This window comes from Leuresthes tenuis, unplaced genomic scaffold (genome assembly GCF_036924035.1).
Source record: "Leuresthes tenuis unplaced genomic scaffold, fLeuTen1.0.hap1 SCAF_24, whole genome shotgun sequence".
Classification (NCBI taxonomy): domain Eukaryota; kingdom Metazoa; phylum Chordata; class Actinopteri; order Atheriniformes; family Atherinopsidae; genus Leuresthes; species Leuresthes tenuis.
In genome coordinates this window covers 3,717,919-3,736,703 of record NW_027325378.1, presented here as the reverse complement: position 1 = coordinate 3,736,703, position 18,785 = coordinate 3,717,919, and the positions used below count along the sequence as shown (strand labels likewise).

Sequence of the window (18,785 nt, the reverse complement as noted above, 5' to 3'; positions counted from 1 at the left end):
TCCAGCCTTTACTGTCCACTGTGTAGATGGGAGATAACTGAAAGGTGACTGATAATTGGCCGACATACTCGTCTGATCTTCAGAGACGCTCATTTTTCCTGCTCAAGTTATGCAGACGTGAGGTGCAACGTGATATTACGCTTAAAACAATTGCAGTTGCTTTCTCACTTGGATAATCTACCTAACAGAGCTCCAGATGGCCCTGTGATCACAGACACTTTATACTGATGTATCCTTTTATGTGTCATGAACTGAATCTGTGCTTTCCTTTGCAGCTTTTCAGCCCTTAAAGCAAAGTAATTTCCACATGTGACACATTGTCACAGCTTATAAATTCAATGTACACACGAGCTGTACACTTTGACAATATATCGATTTATTTTCTTTGCTTCAAATTGCTCTTATCTTCAGGGAAGGAAGCTCTGACTTATAGTAGTGTCTCCTTCTGTGTTAGAAATTGAAATGAGAGACAAAATCCACATTAAGAGGTATGACTTGTGGCAGCGGAATAGGTCGTGGCGTTTTTATTGTTTTTTTCACACATTTTCAATAAAAAAGCCAGTGTTTGCACCCTCTGGGAGTCCAGAGGGTGTTTGCTCTGTTTTGCTGTCACTTGCTGTTTTGTTAGATTTAGGCAGCTAAACTTCCTGGATTTGTTTTTAATAAAAACAGTCATATTTTGCCTTAGAATACACCAGTTCACATTGTGCGTGTAAAGATATAAAATTGCAGTGAATTGCAGTCTTGTGACGAGGGGTCCAAACAAAGTGGTGTTGTGTGATGGCTTGGAAGTGTTTTTCACATCAAATACACAGAGATGTGTCGTAAATGTTGTAAATATGTGTTTTTTATCTAAGCATTCAACTGTCCCATATGTTGGGAGTATTTGAGGTACACTAACTAAGAAGCCACTTCAAAATGTGAGCGTCTTTGCTTGTTTTATAGAGTGTTAATTCAGACGTACGTGAACCTTGTGGTGTCAGATAGTGGTGGCCAGTGTCATTTAGGTTTTTTTGTGTGGTCACAAGAAGGCACTTTAGGGAGGAGGAATTTTACTATTTGAGTTTTCCTTTTCCTGTGTAATCGACACCAAAAAGAATTATTCTCTCCTGGAAGGCCTGAGAACAACAACGAGACAGCTGCTGGACAAGTTGAACAGCTGGTGGGGTTTAAAGAGACAGAAAGGTGGTGCAGAAGCCAGGTAGAAGCAAAATTATGGGCATATAAATGAGCAAAAAGTGGGCACTTTGACGGTTAATGCAGATGTGGAACAGGAACTGCTATATTCTGTGTAAATAACAGTTTTATTGCAGAGGTCTGGTGGATATTTACTGCTATTTTCCTTGGCTGAGTCATTTTAAAATGACTGTATTACATTTAGCTGACCTTGTTTACAGCAGTACGACGCTTAGCTTCTGTACTAATCCCCCTGACGATCACCACCTATCATTGGTAATACACTGACTGAGTACCTCAGACCACCCCAGTTTAAACAATCAGAACCAGCCATGTGCTCTTAATGGATCTCAACACTTTGTTTGGCTGCCATATTTGTAGTTCTACATAGCATTTATGTGCGTGTACTCATGTTGCATCTTAGGAGAACTTCATTTCAGGCATGAGGACACTTGTTCCAGTTTGTTACTTGTGTTGCATTTTGTAGACCATCAGAAGAGCACTTTTCTGGTGATTAACTTGGAAATATCTGATATAACGAGTGGAACCCCAACATGCATCATTAGTTTTAGTTTCTGTGAAGAAAACCCGTCTCATTTGACAAAGAGACACGGGTTCAACCTCCTCTGTGCCGTTCACAAGTGATTACTTTTTGCTAATTCGCTTTGGTTTTGTTGCTCATCTCTTGACAGATTCATCTTTTATTTACACCACTCAGCCTGCAACGCAGGTGCAAGGAGACCAACATCGAGGGACATGAACAATACTCTCAGCCTCCCACCATGAATACCTCCTATTGTGTAATGCCGACTGACACTCTGCGGATTGCTTAAGATTATTACCCCCACCTGGACTCTGCTCATACGGACAATATAATTTGCATTGTCCACGTTTGTGATTGCATATGCAGCAACTGTTTGACAAAAGCTCCTGTGCAGAATACCAATCAAAAAAACGCGCTGTGCATCAACTGATTAAGTTGTTCACACAAAATAAAGCCACTTTCACCAACTGCACACACACACATACCCTCCCCCGGTGAGGAGGATATTTTCAATTAATCAGACTCTCTCATCAATAATGCATCATCCCTGCAGCCAGTCACTCTTTTCCAGCCATTTAATGAGGCAGCCCAGCCTGAGGGACACCATCCACACATTACTGCCATTACAGTGAACGCTCAGGAGCAAAGCCACTGTGACCACGAATGGTTATTAAACTAATGCCATCATTTTATGCCTTCAAGTCAAATCAAAACCTGTCATGAACCATTTGCAAAAGGACACAGAAGACAATAAGTAAACACCCCAGGAGCCCGTGTGCAGCCGTGTCACCACACAGTCACCAGAAACCTCATGTTGCTAAAATCTACTGCAGGACTGATGAATTATTAAAACCAGCTTTGCTGTGACAGAGGAGAATGTCCCAGCTTGATAAAATTTTGTTCTAAATTGCAGTCCTGATTTAAGACATGACCAAGAGAAGCCAGAATAGCAGATATTCAGACCGGTTTATTCAGTAGATCATCTGCAACTACTTGGACTATATAGCCTCTGACTCAATGGTCCCCAAACCACGGCCCGCAGGCTGGATACGGCCCACCATGCCATTTTTTATAGCCCTCCAAAACATGTCCGTAATGTATTCCATCCGGTGTTGAAGTCGCTTCAACACCGTCAGCCTTATTTTTCCCTGTTCTTTCTCTATGGCGACTCCTAACAAGTACGCATGTCATTCCTCTTTTGGCCACCGGTAGGTTTTGGCGCTGTTGCGCAGAGTTTTTCTGCCTTATTAAGTTATGATGAAGATGAAACTTTTTACTTGAGCCCTTCGCAGGACTGTTTTTTCAATCCCATTCCTGCTAAAATTCTGACCGCCCGCTCATGCTTGTTACAGCCTCATAAAATTAAAATAACACTCAAAAGTTGCCACTGAAAAGGAAAAAGGGAAAAAAAGTTAATGGTTAACCCATACAGTTATGAACCAAAAAGAGATGGAGACCCCGGCCAAAAGGAACAAAAAGGGGAACACAGGGCCAGCCACGCAGTGGGCCGTGGCACCCTGAGTGTTCCCCACTTACTAAAAAACCAAAACAAATATAACCTGAAACAAAAACGACAAAACAGGACTACCGGCAGTCTCCAACTCAAACTAAAATAACAAACTAAAACAAGAAAAAAGTCTGCCATCTAAGACAGACGAATAATAAGGAAAAAAAAACAAGGGTTAACTATTTAATCAAAAGAAAGCAAACCATCCATGTGGCTGCTGCCCCCAGAGTGAGAGACTGCAGCCTTCCTCCTCTCACTCTTTATCCTCGACCTGATTATCAACTGCCTACTGGCCTGTGGAGGAGGACAAAGAGAAAGGAGAGGGTGGGGAGATAGCAGCACATGGAACACTCCAGGTGTGCCATTACCTGGCCACACATATCACTGCTACCTGTCTCAGTCACTCCTGCAATATTTGCATCCTGATCCTAACCCTGCCCTCCCATATATAGGCTAACTGAAATAAGTTTATATGCAACACAAATCTCTCAGTTCTGAATCACAATCTTCATGTAAACTGAGGCCATAAACTATAAGATATCTAAATATCTGCAGTTATGATAAAAATAGCAAATGGATAAAACAAATGTGTCAACATCACATTTAATTTGAACAAGAGCTTGTAAAGATTTGCACTGGGCCGCACTCTGCTTTGTACCCTCACACATCAGGAATGTATCCTGGCAGAGAACATCAAGACAGTATGTCCATGTTTACTTTGGTTTCTGTGATTCTTTGGTATTTTCATCTTACTTTGCCCACCGCCTGCAAAACCCAAAACTTACTGGACAAATGAGTCAGCTGGAACTAGCTTGAAGCGAACGTCAGCTGGCTGTATATCTATAAATGTACCATTTCAAACAGCCTCATCTGTAAGTCTATTCAGCCCCTGAGAGTACTTTATCTTAGCAGGACGCATACATCTGCGCTGCCTTTGGCTTGGAGGCAGGCACTTTGCAGCGTGCCTTCACGCTGCCTCCGAATCACTTCTCCTCCTCTTCTCACTACGCAGATCTTCCATTTCGCCCAAACAAATTGATAAGGCTTCAGATTCTCACTCTAAAAATGGAGAGGTCCCTTCAGAGGACATAAATTCTACACTTGTTGGACCAAAATGCATGGCATCTTCCTGCAAATGTGTTCAGAGGGAAAGTGGGACTTAACTCTGGATCCTATTTATCCCTCGTGGCCAGTGTGCCAACTGTGTGCTTTGGACGAACATATGCACTGACTGCCTGTGGGTGTGTTTCTGAGTGCAACTGAGCCTCTGACCAACCCAAAACCCACCAGAATGGGGGCCTTTTCCCTCTTGGGTCTGGCTGTTTATGAACTTGCTTCATCTTGTCATTCCAATCATTCCGAAGACTTCATGTCGCTGACAGAAAGAAAAGACACTTTGTATTCTGTTAGATGAGACTAAACAATGTCGAGTGCATTTCTTTCCTCATAAAACTGTCTTGGTGCCAGAATCTGAACAGCATCGTTTTGGGGTTGTTTGTCTGTTCGTCTGTCTATCTCATTCTTGTGAACAAAATAGAATTTCTTCAGATTTGGCACAAATGTCTACTTGGACTTAATGATAAAATGCTAACGAAGAAAAGGAGCAGGTTAAGTGTAAAGCTAAACCATTAACTCTGCAGCCAGTGAAATGCTGGTACCGTTTCATTGTGGTGTTTTTGGAGTCTGCTAGAATATGCTTCCATGTTTTAATGTTAAAAAACAAACTTTTCTCACATTGCTGCTGGGCTTTTTGTCACCTTCTGTTTAGGTTTCTGGAATAATATGCTATGATTAAGGGACTTTTGCACAGCTCAAGGTCCGACATTATGTGCTTTTTCTTTCTGTGACGACACTCCAGTGCAGCAGATCTAAACAAATCCCCACATCAGACAATTAGTGTAATGACTGTCTAAAGTTGGTTCTCAGTTTTTGAGACCAAAGCAGACCTGGAAGCGGTCATTGTACAGGTGCCGCTCCCAGATGAGCCTAAACTCTCCAAATCTCTGTGTTTCCTGCTCATCTCCACCTCAGTTAAAGTAATGCCAGTCCTTTCCTCTGACAGTTTGAGAGATGCACCCAACATTCATGTCTGCCCACTGGAAAAAGTAGCTACTTCCTGGATATCTTTGCAAATGGCACCGATCAAGAACCACAAACTGCATCTACTGGAAAGCCTTTTTGTCAACCTGGCAGTTATCATGCAAATATGGTCCATGGTGATGTCACTAAGTAACGTATGTAAAGCCTGGACTCATCACGCTGCGTTTCCAGGGACTGTGATGGGAAATATCTCCCTTTGTTGTGGAGTTTAAAGACAGTTTACCTGCACAAAGAGCGATATAACACACACTGAAGGTAAGGGGAAAGCCAAATAGGTGTTAAATGTACTATTCTTAACATCATCCCAGAACTGCCTGGAAATATAAACTGTCCTGAGATGAATGTGGGTAATTCCTTAGAGTATTAATCCATTATTTTCTGCTAAAATCAATGTATTAGCTGTTGCCTGCAGCATTCCTTTGATCTTCCTGTGACAGCTCAATGATCATGTGGCACAATTTGCTTTTATAAGCTTTTTATACAGTTGTTTTGTTAGAAAAAACCTTATTTAAAGCTGCCATATGAATGCAGCAGAAATGAGCTAAATGTTAAAATGCTTATATAAAGAACACATTCAATTAGGACTTTAATACAGTCTTAGAATTTAATTGATTACTTATGTTGGTAAATCTTTCCTCTAAAATCTCCCGAAAACTCTTTAATATCAGGTCTTTCTTCTAGAAATGCTGCTTTTTCAGATCAACCATTCTAACTTTGATGCTCTGTTATTAGCCAGAGTTAGTCCTCCTCTTCCTTGCCTCTGGGAATGCATGGCTAAACTTCACCCTGCCAGATGTTGAGTAGGACATTAGCATAAAAGCTTTGGCTGAGTTGCATACTTTGAATCAGCGCATAGTGTTCCAGCACAAGATCCAAACAAAAAAGGCTGGAGTAGTTTTGTTTTAAGGCACAGCTCACAGCTTAAGTAGCTGTGGCCCTGTGTAAAAAGTAGCTTTAAGATGGTCCTGGTTCTGTGCATTTGGATTAATTTACACTCAAACAGCATCCTTTAACTTGGTTTAGATGTGTAGAGGCTACAATGCAGTGAAACTTCTGCTGATGATGGACAAACTGACCTGCCACCTGCTGTACGATGCACAGTTATGGACCAGCACTGATCATTGTGGCATTTCCTATACCCTTTACTCTTTTGATCTTCTCATCTTGTATCAGAACAAGTCATCAAACTCTTTGTAACATTAGATTATTTTGTGATTTACATTCCACGATTACACAAGAAGTCTTTAGTTGTTGAATTTCTCTGAATTTCCTCAATCTTATGTATACATTTTTTCCCCAATCGTGCCAAGAATATGATCTCTGAAGAACAAAACCATATGAGCAGAGAATTTGGCCATCTGGCTTCTTTGGCTGCTAAAAATCGCAGCGGGCGAGGAGACTGACGATCGTCTCGCAGCTCCTGCTGCTTGTCAGTGTCAAGATGTCTCTTTTAAAAATAAAAGTGCTGCTGTCAGAAGCTACGTGGAGCCAAGTGGGTGACTGAAGGAAATGTTAAGCCCTCTTTCATGAAGAAAAGAACAAAAGAGTAAAACTCTAGTTTGTGTTGGACTGACTCCAGATGTGAGCGGGACAGTTGTGGGAGGGGGATGGTGTAGAAGCTGTGTGTGGTGCAATGGTTGCCTTATTGCTAAAGCTCACAAAGCATGAATCCCTCACCCAGACAGCTCCTCTGTCAGTTGTTGGAAGAAGATTTCCATTTGTGCTCTATCAAAGGTCTGTGAGATGGGAACATGTAAGTAAGGACGAGGAGCAGGAAAGTCTGGTGACTAAGCAGCAAGCCATTGCACTGCTGTAATTTCCAAGGCACACTGTGACCAATGTCACAGGGACTGTTACTCCCCCACAATACATAAATTCCACTAATTAGAGATCAATGACTCATGCTTGATGTAATTACGCCCCCACAAAAACTCACATGTATATTCATCTCTTTTTTCCCCCGATCCCTCCTATCAGCTCTTTTGTGCGTAACATAAAACATGAAAATAATCCCCTTGGCAGACATGCCCTGCTGAGACACGGTTCAAGAGAACGGCGGCCGTGGCAGCACTCTGACAGCCGGGTTAGGGTTTCTGAGTAATGAAGGGCTACCGAGCGTGTCATCCAGGAAAAGGGCCTCTCCCAGTCAGCCAGACGGATTCAGCCCCACACCTCAGAATGAAAACATGCCTCACATGCTGTTGCGTTGCTGTCCTCTGCTTTAACAAGCAGACAGAGCTCATTATATATGCTCTCAGCAGAAATGGTAAACTTGCATCAGCTGTAAAGCAGCAACATTGTTTTGTTGGTGCATTTTTACACCCTTTCGCAGCCCCCAGATCATTCTGCTCATTTTTTGCACGGTGAGCACACAACAGTGGTTGAAATATGAGAAACAGAGGACTCCTACACAAAGTCATCCTGCAGTGGCTCAATTTCCAATAGAGACTGCAAACTGTCCGTGATAAACAGAAGCGAGGGCAGGTTCAGCTGACAGGATGTTGGAGTCAGAAACGTCCCAGTTTTCGGGAGGAAAATTCAGTTTCCACATAGTTTCCTTTGACTTCTCGTTCTCAGCGTGACGTTCTTACTTGGTCACTGATGCTTTTGGACATGCAAGGTTTTTTCCAAGCTGGTAAAGCCAAGTTCACAAGTAAATTTCCTTTTCTGTGTTTCACATCATCATGTCACCTGACGCTGTCTCTTGCACTCTTAACGGCCGTAGTTACTCACTCACAAACAAGCATTGCTAGATATTTTATGCTGAATATGTTGTGTTTATGAGGAATGAAATGCACTAAATGTTCTGTATGATCTTATTGTGCATTTTAGCACCTAACCATGATGTTTTCTGACTTTATTTCTGCTCCCTGCCACCTCTAAAGGGATGACTGGCAACATTTGTGCAGCCATAGGCCTGTTCCCTGTATATTGGAAAGCATTTCCAAGGATTTTTGATGAGCTATGAGCCAGAATGTGTTGGACTTCCAGGTGGATGGATGGTCAGCAGACCTTTTGGAAGTGGACTGAATGTCTCTAAAAGTGTATAAACAAGTGGAAGTAAATTTGAATACTATACCACAGAAAATACAACATTTATTTTAACTGTGCGAGTGTCTTAGTGTAGAGATTTAGCTGAAGTGAAATTCAAAATTCCTCATCTGGTTCGATCTCCCTGCGTTATAAGACCAGACTGGGCTTCATTAGCAGTTGCCGCTATGCTTTATTGGCACGGAAGATCCCATTTTCAGTCCAGAAATGACTTGCCACCAGCTGCAAATTGACAATGGGCCATATTTCATTGCAAGTCGGCTCTTATTAGCAGCAAACCCTGGGATCCACACGTCCCTGTATCCAAACACAGCGGTGTCATCAGCAGGTAAATTTGAACAGTGGGACCCGCGGCCCTCGCTGGCAGTGTTTACCACAGTGAAAATGACTAAATATAGGACAGCGGTGCTGCCAGCTGCTTACGCCTCGTCAGTAAAGTCGACTCGAGTTTCTTCACTGACATTTGAAGGGCGAGGTCTCGTCAAGCCATACATTAAATTTCCATTCGAGTTTTGAAACTCTTAACAATGATGGTGTTGTTCTCCATTAGTGAGCTAATTCTCCAGCACAAATGGCTTGAGCAGTATCGATGATTACTCTTCTCCAGAATATCAGCCTACTCTTTGACTGCTGGCGGCTACAGCAAAGGTTAATTAATGAGCGGTGGCAGGAGCGATGGCTGCTGGTGAGGGAGAGGCTCTCCTGGGACTTGGATTCACCGAAGGCAGAAGATAAAGGTGGAAGAGGAAAGGGTATGTCTACTCAGCTGAAATGGAGTCCCCTTTTCTATCTGGATAACCTCCATGAGAGAGAAAGCAGTGTGATCATTTAGCCAAGCTCAGTGCATAGAATTAGATTATACTGCTGCTTATCATCATTTTCTCTGTAAAACCATATTTCATGTGGTGATTATACATTGGTTATCGAACATCAAAGATAATCTACAAGGCAACCTCCTAGCTTGAATTAGTTCTGCAAATCTGCTTCTTGTGATCAGACATCAGAAGGATTTCATGAAGCATACTTGTGTTATTTTCAGATGTGAAATAAATCTATAGAAGAAAACTCTTGAATCATGCTAATTTTTTATCCTGTCTACGAGATTCCATAAAAAATATCATTTTTCAGAGTCATTCTCCACAGATGGATACGTGTGAGCTTTATAGGGAAGACGCAAAGCCATTGATGTTGCTTTTATGTTCAGATTATCTGTGGAGATAATCTGTGTTCCCTCTCTTACAGCTTTTACACCCTCTATGAAAGCCTTTCAAATTGGAACTTGTTTTCTCACCCTTTACACATCGGGTATTAAGCACTAATATAAGTAATAGTCAAGTCGTGAATGGGTGATAACTTTTTACCAAACGGCTAATAAACAATTCTGAAGTTAAATGAGTCAAAATGTTTGTGTCACATGAGAAAGTAATTCATCATAAATGAGATCATCAGCTATAGACGGGACTTAATTAGGATTCAAAGACATGTTTTACAACTATGTGCATCCAACAGGCTGCTGCTCGAACACTTGAGACAAAGTGTTTAATTAATTTTTGTGCATGTCTTTGTTCACATGAGCTAAAAGGGTTAAGTGTGTGTTCAGAGAGTCAGCACAGCAGGGACCAGCTTCTTCACCACCGTCACACTAAAGCAAGCTTTGCTCCCCTGAGATGCATGAACGCTAAAAGCCGTGAAAATATAATTCCTAAACTTTTCTTGAAGCTCTCTGAAATATGGAATTCATTTTGGTGTTGTCGTCCATTTCTGCTTTGCATGGATGATGCCTAAAATCATGAATAAAGTGTAAGAAACAGCCTCTCAGCACACCCTGTAGCACACAACATGCAGTTCATTTGTTTTCTGATGTTTTATTATTATTAATTATCATATGTTCCTGTTGTGTTTTTGTCTCTTGTACGTTCAGTTAGTCTTTAACTTTGTGTTTTGCTGCTGCCTAAAACAGGTCTCTCTTGCCAATGAGACCCTGGGTCTCAATGAGATTTTACCTGTATAAATAAAGGTTAATAAAAATAAATAAATAAATAAAATCATGCAAACTCTTACTCACTGCTTAATGTGTAAATCAGTTGCACCATAAACCAAAGGATCCTGGTCTTATGGGTCCTCTTTTTTTATGTTACAAACGCTCCTCTTACCTGCACAGCACTGAACAAATAAATGAGCCAAACTCTGTAAAAAGGACAGCCCGAAACAGCTGTATCTAAGCCTTTCATCCTGCTGATTTTCATGCTCCATGCACTGTGGTTTTGGTGCAGTTCATGCCTGTTTCTCTCCCTGGACTCACTCATACAGATCCCCTGATTTCCATGGTTAGAATGTATTTATGGACATTACATCTGAGAATAAAGATAAAAGATGAATTAGAGCAGCGGTAAGTGCCACAGGTTCATTTTAGACTGTCAAGCTGTGACTGTAACAGTCCTTTGATAGTCAGAACCTCATTGATGAGAGCAAAAATAATGTCCTTAAAGTTTCTATTTCACTACTAATAAAACTCTTTTAAAGTATATCCTTTAAGACATGAACAACTCTCCAGTCAGCCTTTATATAAGGTGTGAATGTTCATGTCCAGGAGTGAAAAACAGGAAAAAAATAGAGTTTTATGCCCACAAGATAAGCATATTTACACAGACCGCCTTATCAGCCTAATGCCACGGTGCACACTGGAGAGTGTGAGTGAGACATGATCTCACCTGCAAATCTGATGTTAATACTGACAACACACAGTCTCTGTTGGAATGGATGATGTGTAAAATCACTAATTACGTGTCACATAACTGTAATAAATCATGCTTAGTAGTTTCCAGATATTATTTACTGCAGGTTTCCTGCAGTCTGCTGTTGTAGATGTTCATAAATAGTTAATAAATGGTGCTGATGACCTGCAGAGGAAAACATGAAGTAAGGTTCCTTATTGTAAAAATGCAGTTCTGATCTTTTATTTGGGAAAAAAATAACTGAACCACAAACAACTCTTACCAATGGATGAAAGGTGGTTTCCAACACAAGGCTGAGGCTCCCCAAAGAAGTGACAAGATAAATGTTAGGGGTCATTGCATGATAAATGTTGGAGGGAAGCTCTGCTTCATGTGGTTGTTTTCAGCATAGTTTTATCTCTTCTGAAACCTTCTTTTGTGCAGAGTTTAGAGGAGACATCTCTCTCCATGGGTGAGGTTATTACCCTTCACAGCACAACTCTCTGTAAAAGCTGGATGATTAGAAAGCATCACTGAATCAGTGTATATATGCAGCAATATTAAAGATCAATCGTAGCTTCTGAATGATTCAAAACAGACCATTTTAAAACCAGCCAGAGCAAGTCCACTCTTGTAATAGCTTCCTTTACAAAGAATGTGCCTGAGGTCAGAAGGAGGTTTGTCAGTGATAAATGTTCCTTTGCGTGGCAGGATTAGACACAGAGGACTCTGCCGAGCATCGGGGTGTTACAGGAGGAATCGCCACGGAGACTGAGAAAACACGTGCGCTTTCGAAGCTTTCTCCAGTCAGAGCGTAGCATAAGAACTTCCTGACATGTTTTTAATTGTTGCCTCCTCCTTGTCGTGAACATCAGCCACATAAGCAATTAGGTTTCTGTCATCCATGTCTAATAACACAGAGATTCTGCTGGTGCGTAATTGTGGCAGCACAGTGACATCTGCCCGAACAGACACAGTGCTCGTCGGTTTGCAGTAATCACAGTGAAAGAGAGCATGTACAAATTAAAATTTACAGTATGTATCTTTTCTGGTGAAGGATAATAGCTGGTTCAACAGAAGTATGAATGCAGCTTATGAGAACTCATGACATGTAATCACAGGAAACACACCATTATCGTAATGCGAGATAAATCACTGCATCCAAACAAAGGCTGGTTGCCAGTATATTTATGAATTTATTATTTTCTTTACATAATCTCCACTGCCCGCTCAAGAGCCCACAGAAAAATGTTCTAAAGAAATAATTGTAATTCAAGGCCACAGAAGCAAGGAACCATATCCTCACGAGCAAATACAAAACAGAGTTGGTAACAGGATTGCAACACCAAAGTGAAAGCATGTCTGCCAAGTCTACACATTCAAAGACCACAAACATCAAACGGGTTTTCCAGCCAGTCAAGGGTTTCAGTGTTCACAGAGAGAGAAAACAAACAGGATCTAGTCAAGAAAGGATGGATATTTCCAAATGGGCTTCTTTCTTTTGTGTGTACAGATGCAACAAAGAGTCTATAAATGACTGCACCATCTGCATTTTACATATGATCCATTTACAGTACAGAAATGTTTAAGCGAGACAGCATCAAAGCTTACTGAGCAGCGTGCATTTTTGCCAAAGCCACAGCTTAACATCACAGAGTAGAAACGGTCTCTCAGTTTGTTTTTTTTAGCTATACTTGTTATTCATCCCCCTGTTCAGTGCACTGCTCGCTGTACTATTTGCAGACAAAAACCTAAAAGATCGTTGGCTAAGGAACTCTGGGTCAAGAACAGGAAACTTGTGCTGTAAGCATTTCCTCCGGTTCGTCATACTGAAGATATCATGGCAATGAAACACAGCCTCGGTTATGGCATTTCACGGATTAATATGAGTAGCTGAGGGGAATGCTTTGGAAACTGCTTTGAGTAGAAATGTGTCAAGGCTGACAGTTTTTTTTAGTTTGATCCCTATTAAGCACTTCCCTCTGATTCAATAAACGCTAAAGGGAGTAGTTATAATAATCATATTCATTCTTGATCCTTTGGGATATGTCTTTGGAACACATAAACACTTCTTCCTCTAGGCGTTATATCCTCAAGTTTTACATTTCCGAGATAATCAAGCACATTGAGTGAAGTCCCACATACAATCAAAAGAGCTCCTGTGAAAGTGCTAAACCACCCGGTCTTCATTACATCTGAGCATCAAAATAAAATCTGTCGGGTGATGTAAGAAAAATACAACCTTGTCATTTATGCATCTATCTCTTAAGTCTTCTTTTTCTCTGCTTTGAGTCTTAAAGGGAAACAACACGTGAGTTCTGATAGTAAAACAGCTGAATTAGTGTTGAAAACTACTACATTTCTAAGTGAGCTTCATAATATCTTAACATACCCCTCCAGAAAAAAAAAATCAATTCAATAAATACACATGAATTTTGCACAATCATCTCAATGACGCCACAGATTAGCAGTGGAAAAAAATCAGGTTTTTCATCTCTTACTAAGACAGAAAATAATCTTCACTGAGAAATGAAGCTGCTGTGCCGAAGGTCAACAACATTTATGCTGAAATTCAGCGATACTCCTCTGCATGTAAGTCAGCAAAGATTTAAAGTCTCACTCAATGAAGTAGTGCTACAAGTCAGTGTGAAGGGCTGCTGGGGGAAACAACATCAACTCCCTCCCACATGTTTTGATATGAAGTGTTCTTCCCTCACAGATATTTGTTGCCATAATTGGCACAAGTCCTTGCACACAACCCCGATGAGAGAAAACGCTTGAACACAGATTCGAGAGGCTACTGTGCCAAGTTCATCAACTCTAAACATCATCTTTTTCAAATTCATTGTCAGTGCAAAAAGGACAAAAACTGACTGCCAGCTACAGTAAACATGACAACTCGACATCAGCTGACCAGCAGCAGTTAACTGGCAAACCTGGTGTAACCCAGCCGCCTCATCACACCTCCACACACATCCTCTATCAGTCTGATGTCCTTTCGAGGCATTTTTTGTCTCCAGATGTTGATATTAGCTGGTGAGATGTCCCCTTCATACATCAGATTGTACAGGTTCGTGGAGGTGGTGAATATAAGTTGATTGAGGGCCTCGGGTGAGACGGGCACCCCCAGGAATGTGTGTATCGTCTCCGCTGTCTCCTGGGGGTAGTTAACCACGTCCTCGAACCTAACTCGGAGGTAGGACTCGATGGGAAGGCTCTCACTGACCCTCAGTGCTGCTGCGGTGTGAGCCAGCCACAGATTTGCCAGAATCAAAACAGGGTTTGTCTCAGCACGGGACAGCAGCCTCTGGATCATTTTAAACTCTGGGGCGACAGCAGGGCACCCATAACTAACAGAATCCTCCTTGAATATCAAGGAAAGGTGCTGTGGGATGTTTTTGAGGGTATAAAGGCTGGGTTTGCTGTTATAAACCATGAGATAAATCCACGCTCGTGGGTCTCTTACCAAATAGATTGTCCTCAGGGAGGGTCCCACCACTTCCTGAATGAAAGGCAGTTTAAGCGTCCAGCTTCCACTCCGCATGTTAAGGACCACCCGAGCATTCGGGTACTCTGCAACATGGCGTCTCATCTCCCTGACATACTCAGCATCTCTGTCCAGACTGGCCCTCAGTTTGCCCTTCAGCTCAGATGCTGGCTCTTTCCGCCTGGACCTTTTCTTTCTGTCCCTGGAGGTGCTGACTCTCTGGGGCTGTTTGACCCTGCTGCTCTCTACGAGCTGAATATTTTGCAAGTGCAGCTTGGTGTTGTACACCAGTGAGTGCAGCCAGCCCTGAATGATCTTAAACCGCCCGTGCACCGCGTCTGTCCTTGACCACTCACAGGCGTCAATCAGCGAGTCAAACTCAAACTCACTCTCAGGAATGTCCACATGTTCGGTGGGAACCCGTATGTAAACAAAGTCCGAGCTGTTGTAGAAAAGATGCTTAAGTATGTCTGACCCTGACCCAGGGAGGGTTGTTATGACAACGGTGGGGAGGGGGAACCGGTGCTGTTCGTACAGCCTGATCTGTTTGTTTACTTCGCTTTTGGCACCCGCACTTTTCCATTTCACTCCGCAGAGAAGCTGATCACAGCTGTAAGACACAAACAGCAACTCGGCTATCCACAGAATTAGCACAGAGAGGAAGGCGTATCGCATCAGCCTGCTGAAGCACACATAAAACTTTCTCTGCATGGTCAGAAATCCGATGGCCACAAAGAGGACAACCCCTGCAATCACATTAACTGTGAATCCAATGTCAAACAGCTGATTGTCACTATTCACATGTTTAGGGATGAGTTGCGTCCCAAAGCCATATCTGGTGATTTGATATCTATCCTCAACTTTACAGTGACCGCCGAATCCTAAATAAGACAACCTTGCTCCAATGTCTTTGTAGTTAGTAGCTATGGAGACAATCTTTTCTGTGTTATTTATGGTTAAAGACAGCCTCACTCCATTTTTGCTATCATCTATAAATCTGCAGTTGGACACTTTGACATACGGCCCGTGTAAGACGTAAGCTACTCTGCTGACTGTGCCTGTCATTTGAAAAGTGACGTTGACATACTGTGTCCACCTCTTTTTAAACTCTGCTGCCTGCTCTGCTTCCTGGATCCTAGTTTCAGGGCTGTGACCCTGGCTGTCGAACCAGAACATTTTATAATGAGCATCCCACACATCCATCATCGCGCCGTTATATCTGTCCATGAATCTGAAGGGAACATATTTGAAGTCAATGTCAAGATTGTGGAAAAAAGCACTGAGAGACTTCACAGGCGAATCGTCCCACTTCTCCACATGGTCGAGCACGAGCAACGTCTGTGAGTTGAGCAGAAGTAAGGCTCTAAAAACGCTCTTTAGTCTCATGGCGTGGGAATAAGCTGAGACTGCTTCCCCACTCACAAACATAGTGTCCCTGTGTGAGGAGGCAACGATCACTTCCCCTCTGGCATCGCCCACCCCCTCATCGGTCCACCTCAGCCACTTCGCACACTCCCCTAACTGACCCTCCCATGGACTGTTACACTGGCTGGTAGGAGAAGGACTAAATACCAGAACATTGTTTAGATAGCTGTACTTTGGACCATAAAGTGCTTCAGACACAAACACCTGTCCATTAGGAGCAAATGTGAAAGAGTTCTGGTCCGGATGCTCATGGCCGGGGTTAAAGCTGTTCCAGCCATCCACCCAGGAGTAAGGCTTGTCATGAACAATGTCATAAGCTGCACGGCCACCCAACCTGCCGGACTTAAAGGAGACAAAAGTGTTACTCTGGCCATTAGGAAGCCCCGCTCCATAGGTGACCACACCCCAGTTTGAGAAAATATGCATTCTGGCTTTGCCAAAGTCGTGGGGAGGTTGCGGTGTGAGGTGGGCGTTGTACCAGATGTACTCTGTGTGCAGTGTGGCCCAGCGCTGGGCAGATGACTGCCCCATGGGACCATCTTTGGGTCTGTGCTTTCTAATCTGTTGAGCCAGCCAATTTCCCGTTCCGTTCCTCATGATGAATGTGTCGAGGAATACAAGTTGGCTCTCTGGCCCATAAAACCAGTTATAGTTGGAGTCTGCGATGCCAACGGTTCTCTGAAAGCCCGGCAGCAAAGTGGCATAATAAAACCAGAAGTGTTCTCGCAGCCAGTTGTTCTGCATGTTGTCAATGTTAAAATGACGCTGAGCTAAGAAGACATACTGCGTGATGGACTTGGCTGTGTAGCTTCCGTAGGCTACCCCCTCATCCAGAGACCCGTCGACGACATGATTCAGAAGAAACATCGTTTTCTCCATGTAGTTCACAGCCACTTGTTTCCAGATCATTGACTCTGGGTCGTTGTGTGATCCCACCACTATTGCACCAGTCAGGATCGCTAATATGTTTGTGGTTTGATGATTTTGGAGGTACTGTTTCCCCCACCCTCTGTACTTCGAGAGCTCATAAAGCGCTTCTGTCTCAGAGCGAATTTTCTTGAGGTAAACAGCCTTTCTGCGCTCATCCAGGTAGGAGTGAATAAAGTCATAAGTGGTGGCAAACCCAGTGAGAGAGTGTGCCATAGGGACCTCATCGTTAGGTGCACTGGTCACCTTCCAGTCTGGGTATTCAGCCATCCTGTCCATAAACTTGATAAGAAACTGCAGGGCTGCAGAGTCCTCGGGACACAGCAGGCAGTAGAGAGCCAGGGGAGGCAGATTATTCCCATAAATCTCATTCCATTTGCTTGTAAACTCCTCGTGTTTCACAGGGGGCATGTAAGAGGGGACATTAGACAGCATAGTGAGCACAGCCGCCCGGATGACTTTAAATATGTGACTGTGGGTGGTGGAGGACCTTTGCCTCAAGTGCAACACATCCAGTTGGTTAAAATATAGGTTGGGATGGGAATCAGCAGAGTGGAGTTTCCAGTGCTCGCTCCCTCTGTTTTGTGTGAGCTTCACCTGCAGCAAATCATCAGGAAATATGTCTCTGTCAGTGGTGTTGAAGACCCCCGAGAAAGCTGTCCCCACTGCGAACAGTGGTAATAGAATAACTAAATATATAACCCAGTTCACAGCCATGCTGTATGGCGTTTGACAGCCCATTTTTACTCGATTAGTCCACAAAATTAAGCAGCTGACTGCGGTCTTCTTTAAAAGTGTTCTGGCAATGTCCCATGAGTTCACTTATTATTTCAGAGTGAAAGTCCAAGTAAAATACATTTGTTCCAAGGTGCAATAGTCTGTTAAATATATATTTCTTAATATATCATCATTCAATAGTCCAGGGCTTGATAATCAAGAAAAACTTCAGTGCAAAAGCAAACACAGTCCACATCCACCTGTAACAATCTTCTAATAGTTTGCAAAGTCAGCTAAACATGTCACAATTAATTCAAATAAGTGTGTGATGGTTGAGCAGATCTTTCTGGTCTGTTTCCAATCAAAATCCAAGAGAAAAAAATCCAAATGTCTCCGTCCTCGTGTTAATACAGGTGCTCCAAAAGACTGACATCTCCCCCTTGCCTGTAACTCATATTGATCTCCACCCCTAAACACTTGCTGTCGGACAAACATCAGTCAGCCCCAGTCTGTGTCCGGTCCAATCACAGCCGCCCAAAGGCTCCGTGTGCAGCCCGACCGAGCTGCATCATCCGCGGGCAGGAACCTCAGCAAACACCGCATCTCCGCAGATAGCATTGCTTCTCGCCACTACGGAGCCGCCAAACTCGGTGGTGCTCCTGTGCGCAAAACCTCATCGGAAAATCTGTCTGTTTGCGCTGTTAAAGTCGGTTCTCTCCTTTTCCTTTTTCTCCACGCTTTGTCCTCCGGTTAGTGTGGTGAAGTCCGAAAAGAGGAAAGTTGTCGTCAACCCTCAAGTATTCAAAGAATGAGACATTTTCCCGACTATCCGCAGGAAACTGAAAAACATCCCCCTGAATGAAGAATAGTCCACATGGAAATCTGCTCCATTAGTGGGGATATTTGTTTGCGCGCTGCTGCTTTAGACACGCATCTCACAAACGTGGTCGTGTACGTGTGTAATCTGCGGGTGCGTCTCCGTTGTGTCCTCCTGACTGTTCAACACAGTCAGTTTGATTGTTTTTCTGCACAGATGGAAACATTTCTACTGTACAAACTGTAGAGGGAGCCCTGACTTCAGAAGCTCAGCCTTATGTTTCCTGTAGTGCTGGAAGGCTTTCTTTTCTTTACATGAAA

At 42.9% G+C, this 18,785-nt stretch overlaps 1 protein-coding gene across 1 annotated transcript; it reads right to left on the bottom strand.

Annotated features, from left to right (window-relative positions):
• Nucleotides 1-12,268: 12,268 nt before the first annotated feature.
• On the bottom strand, nt 12,269-18,646 carry LOC140284751 (dermatan-sulfate epimerase-like protein). Its single transcript, XM_072378738.1, has one exon. It carries the CDS (start codon nt 17,670-17,672, stop codon nt 14,016-14,018), a length of 3,657 nt encoding a protein of 1,218 aa, XP_072234839.1. The 5' UTR covers nt 17,673-18,646; the 3' UTR covers nt 12,269-14,015.
• Between the last annotated feature and the right edge of the window lie 139 nt (nt 18,647-18,785).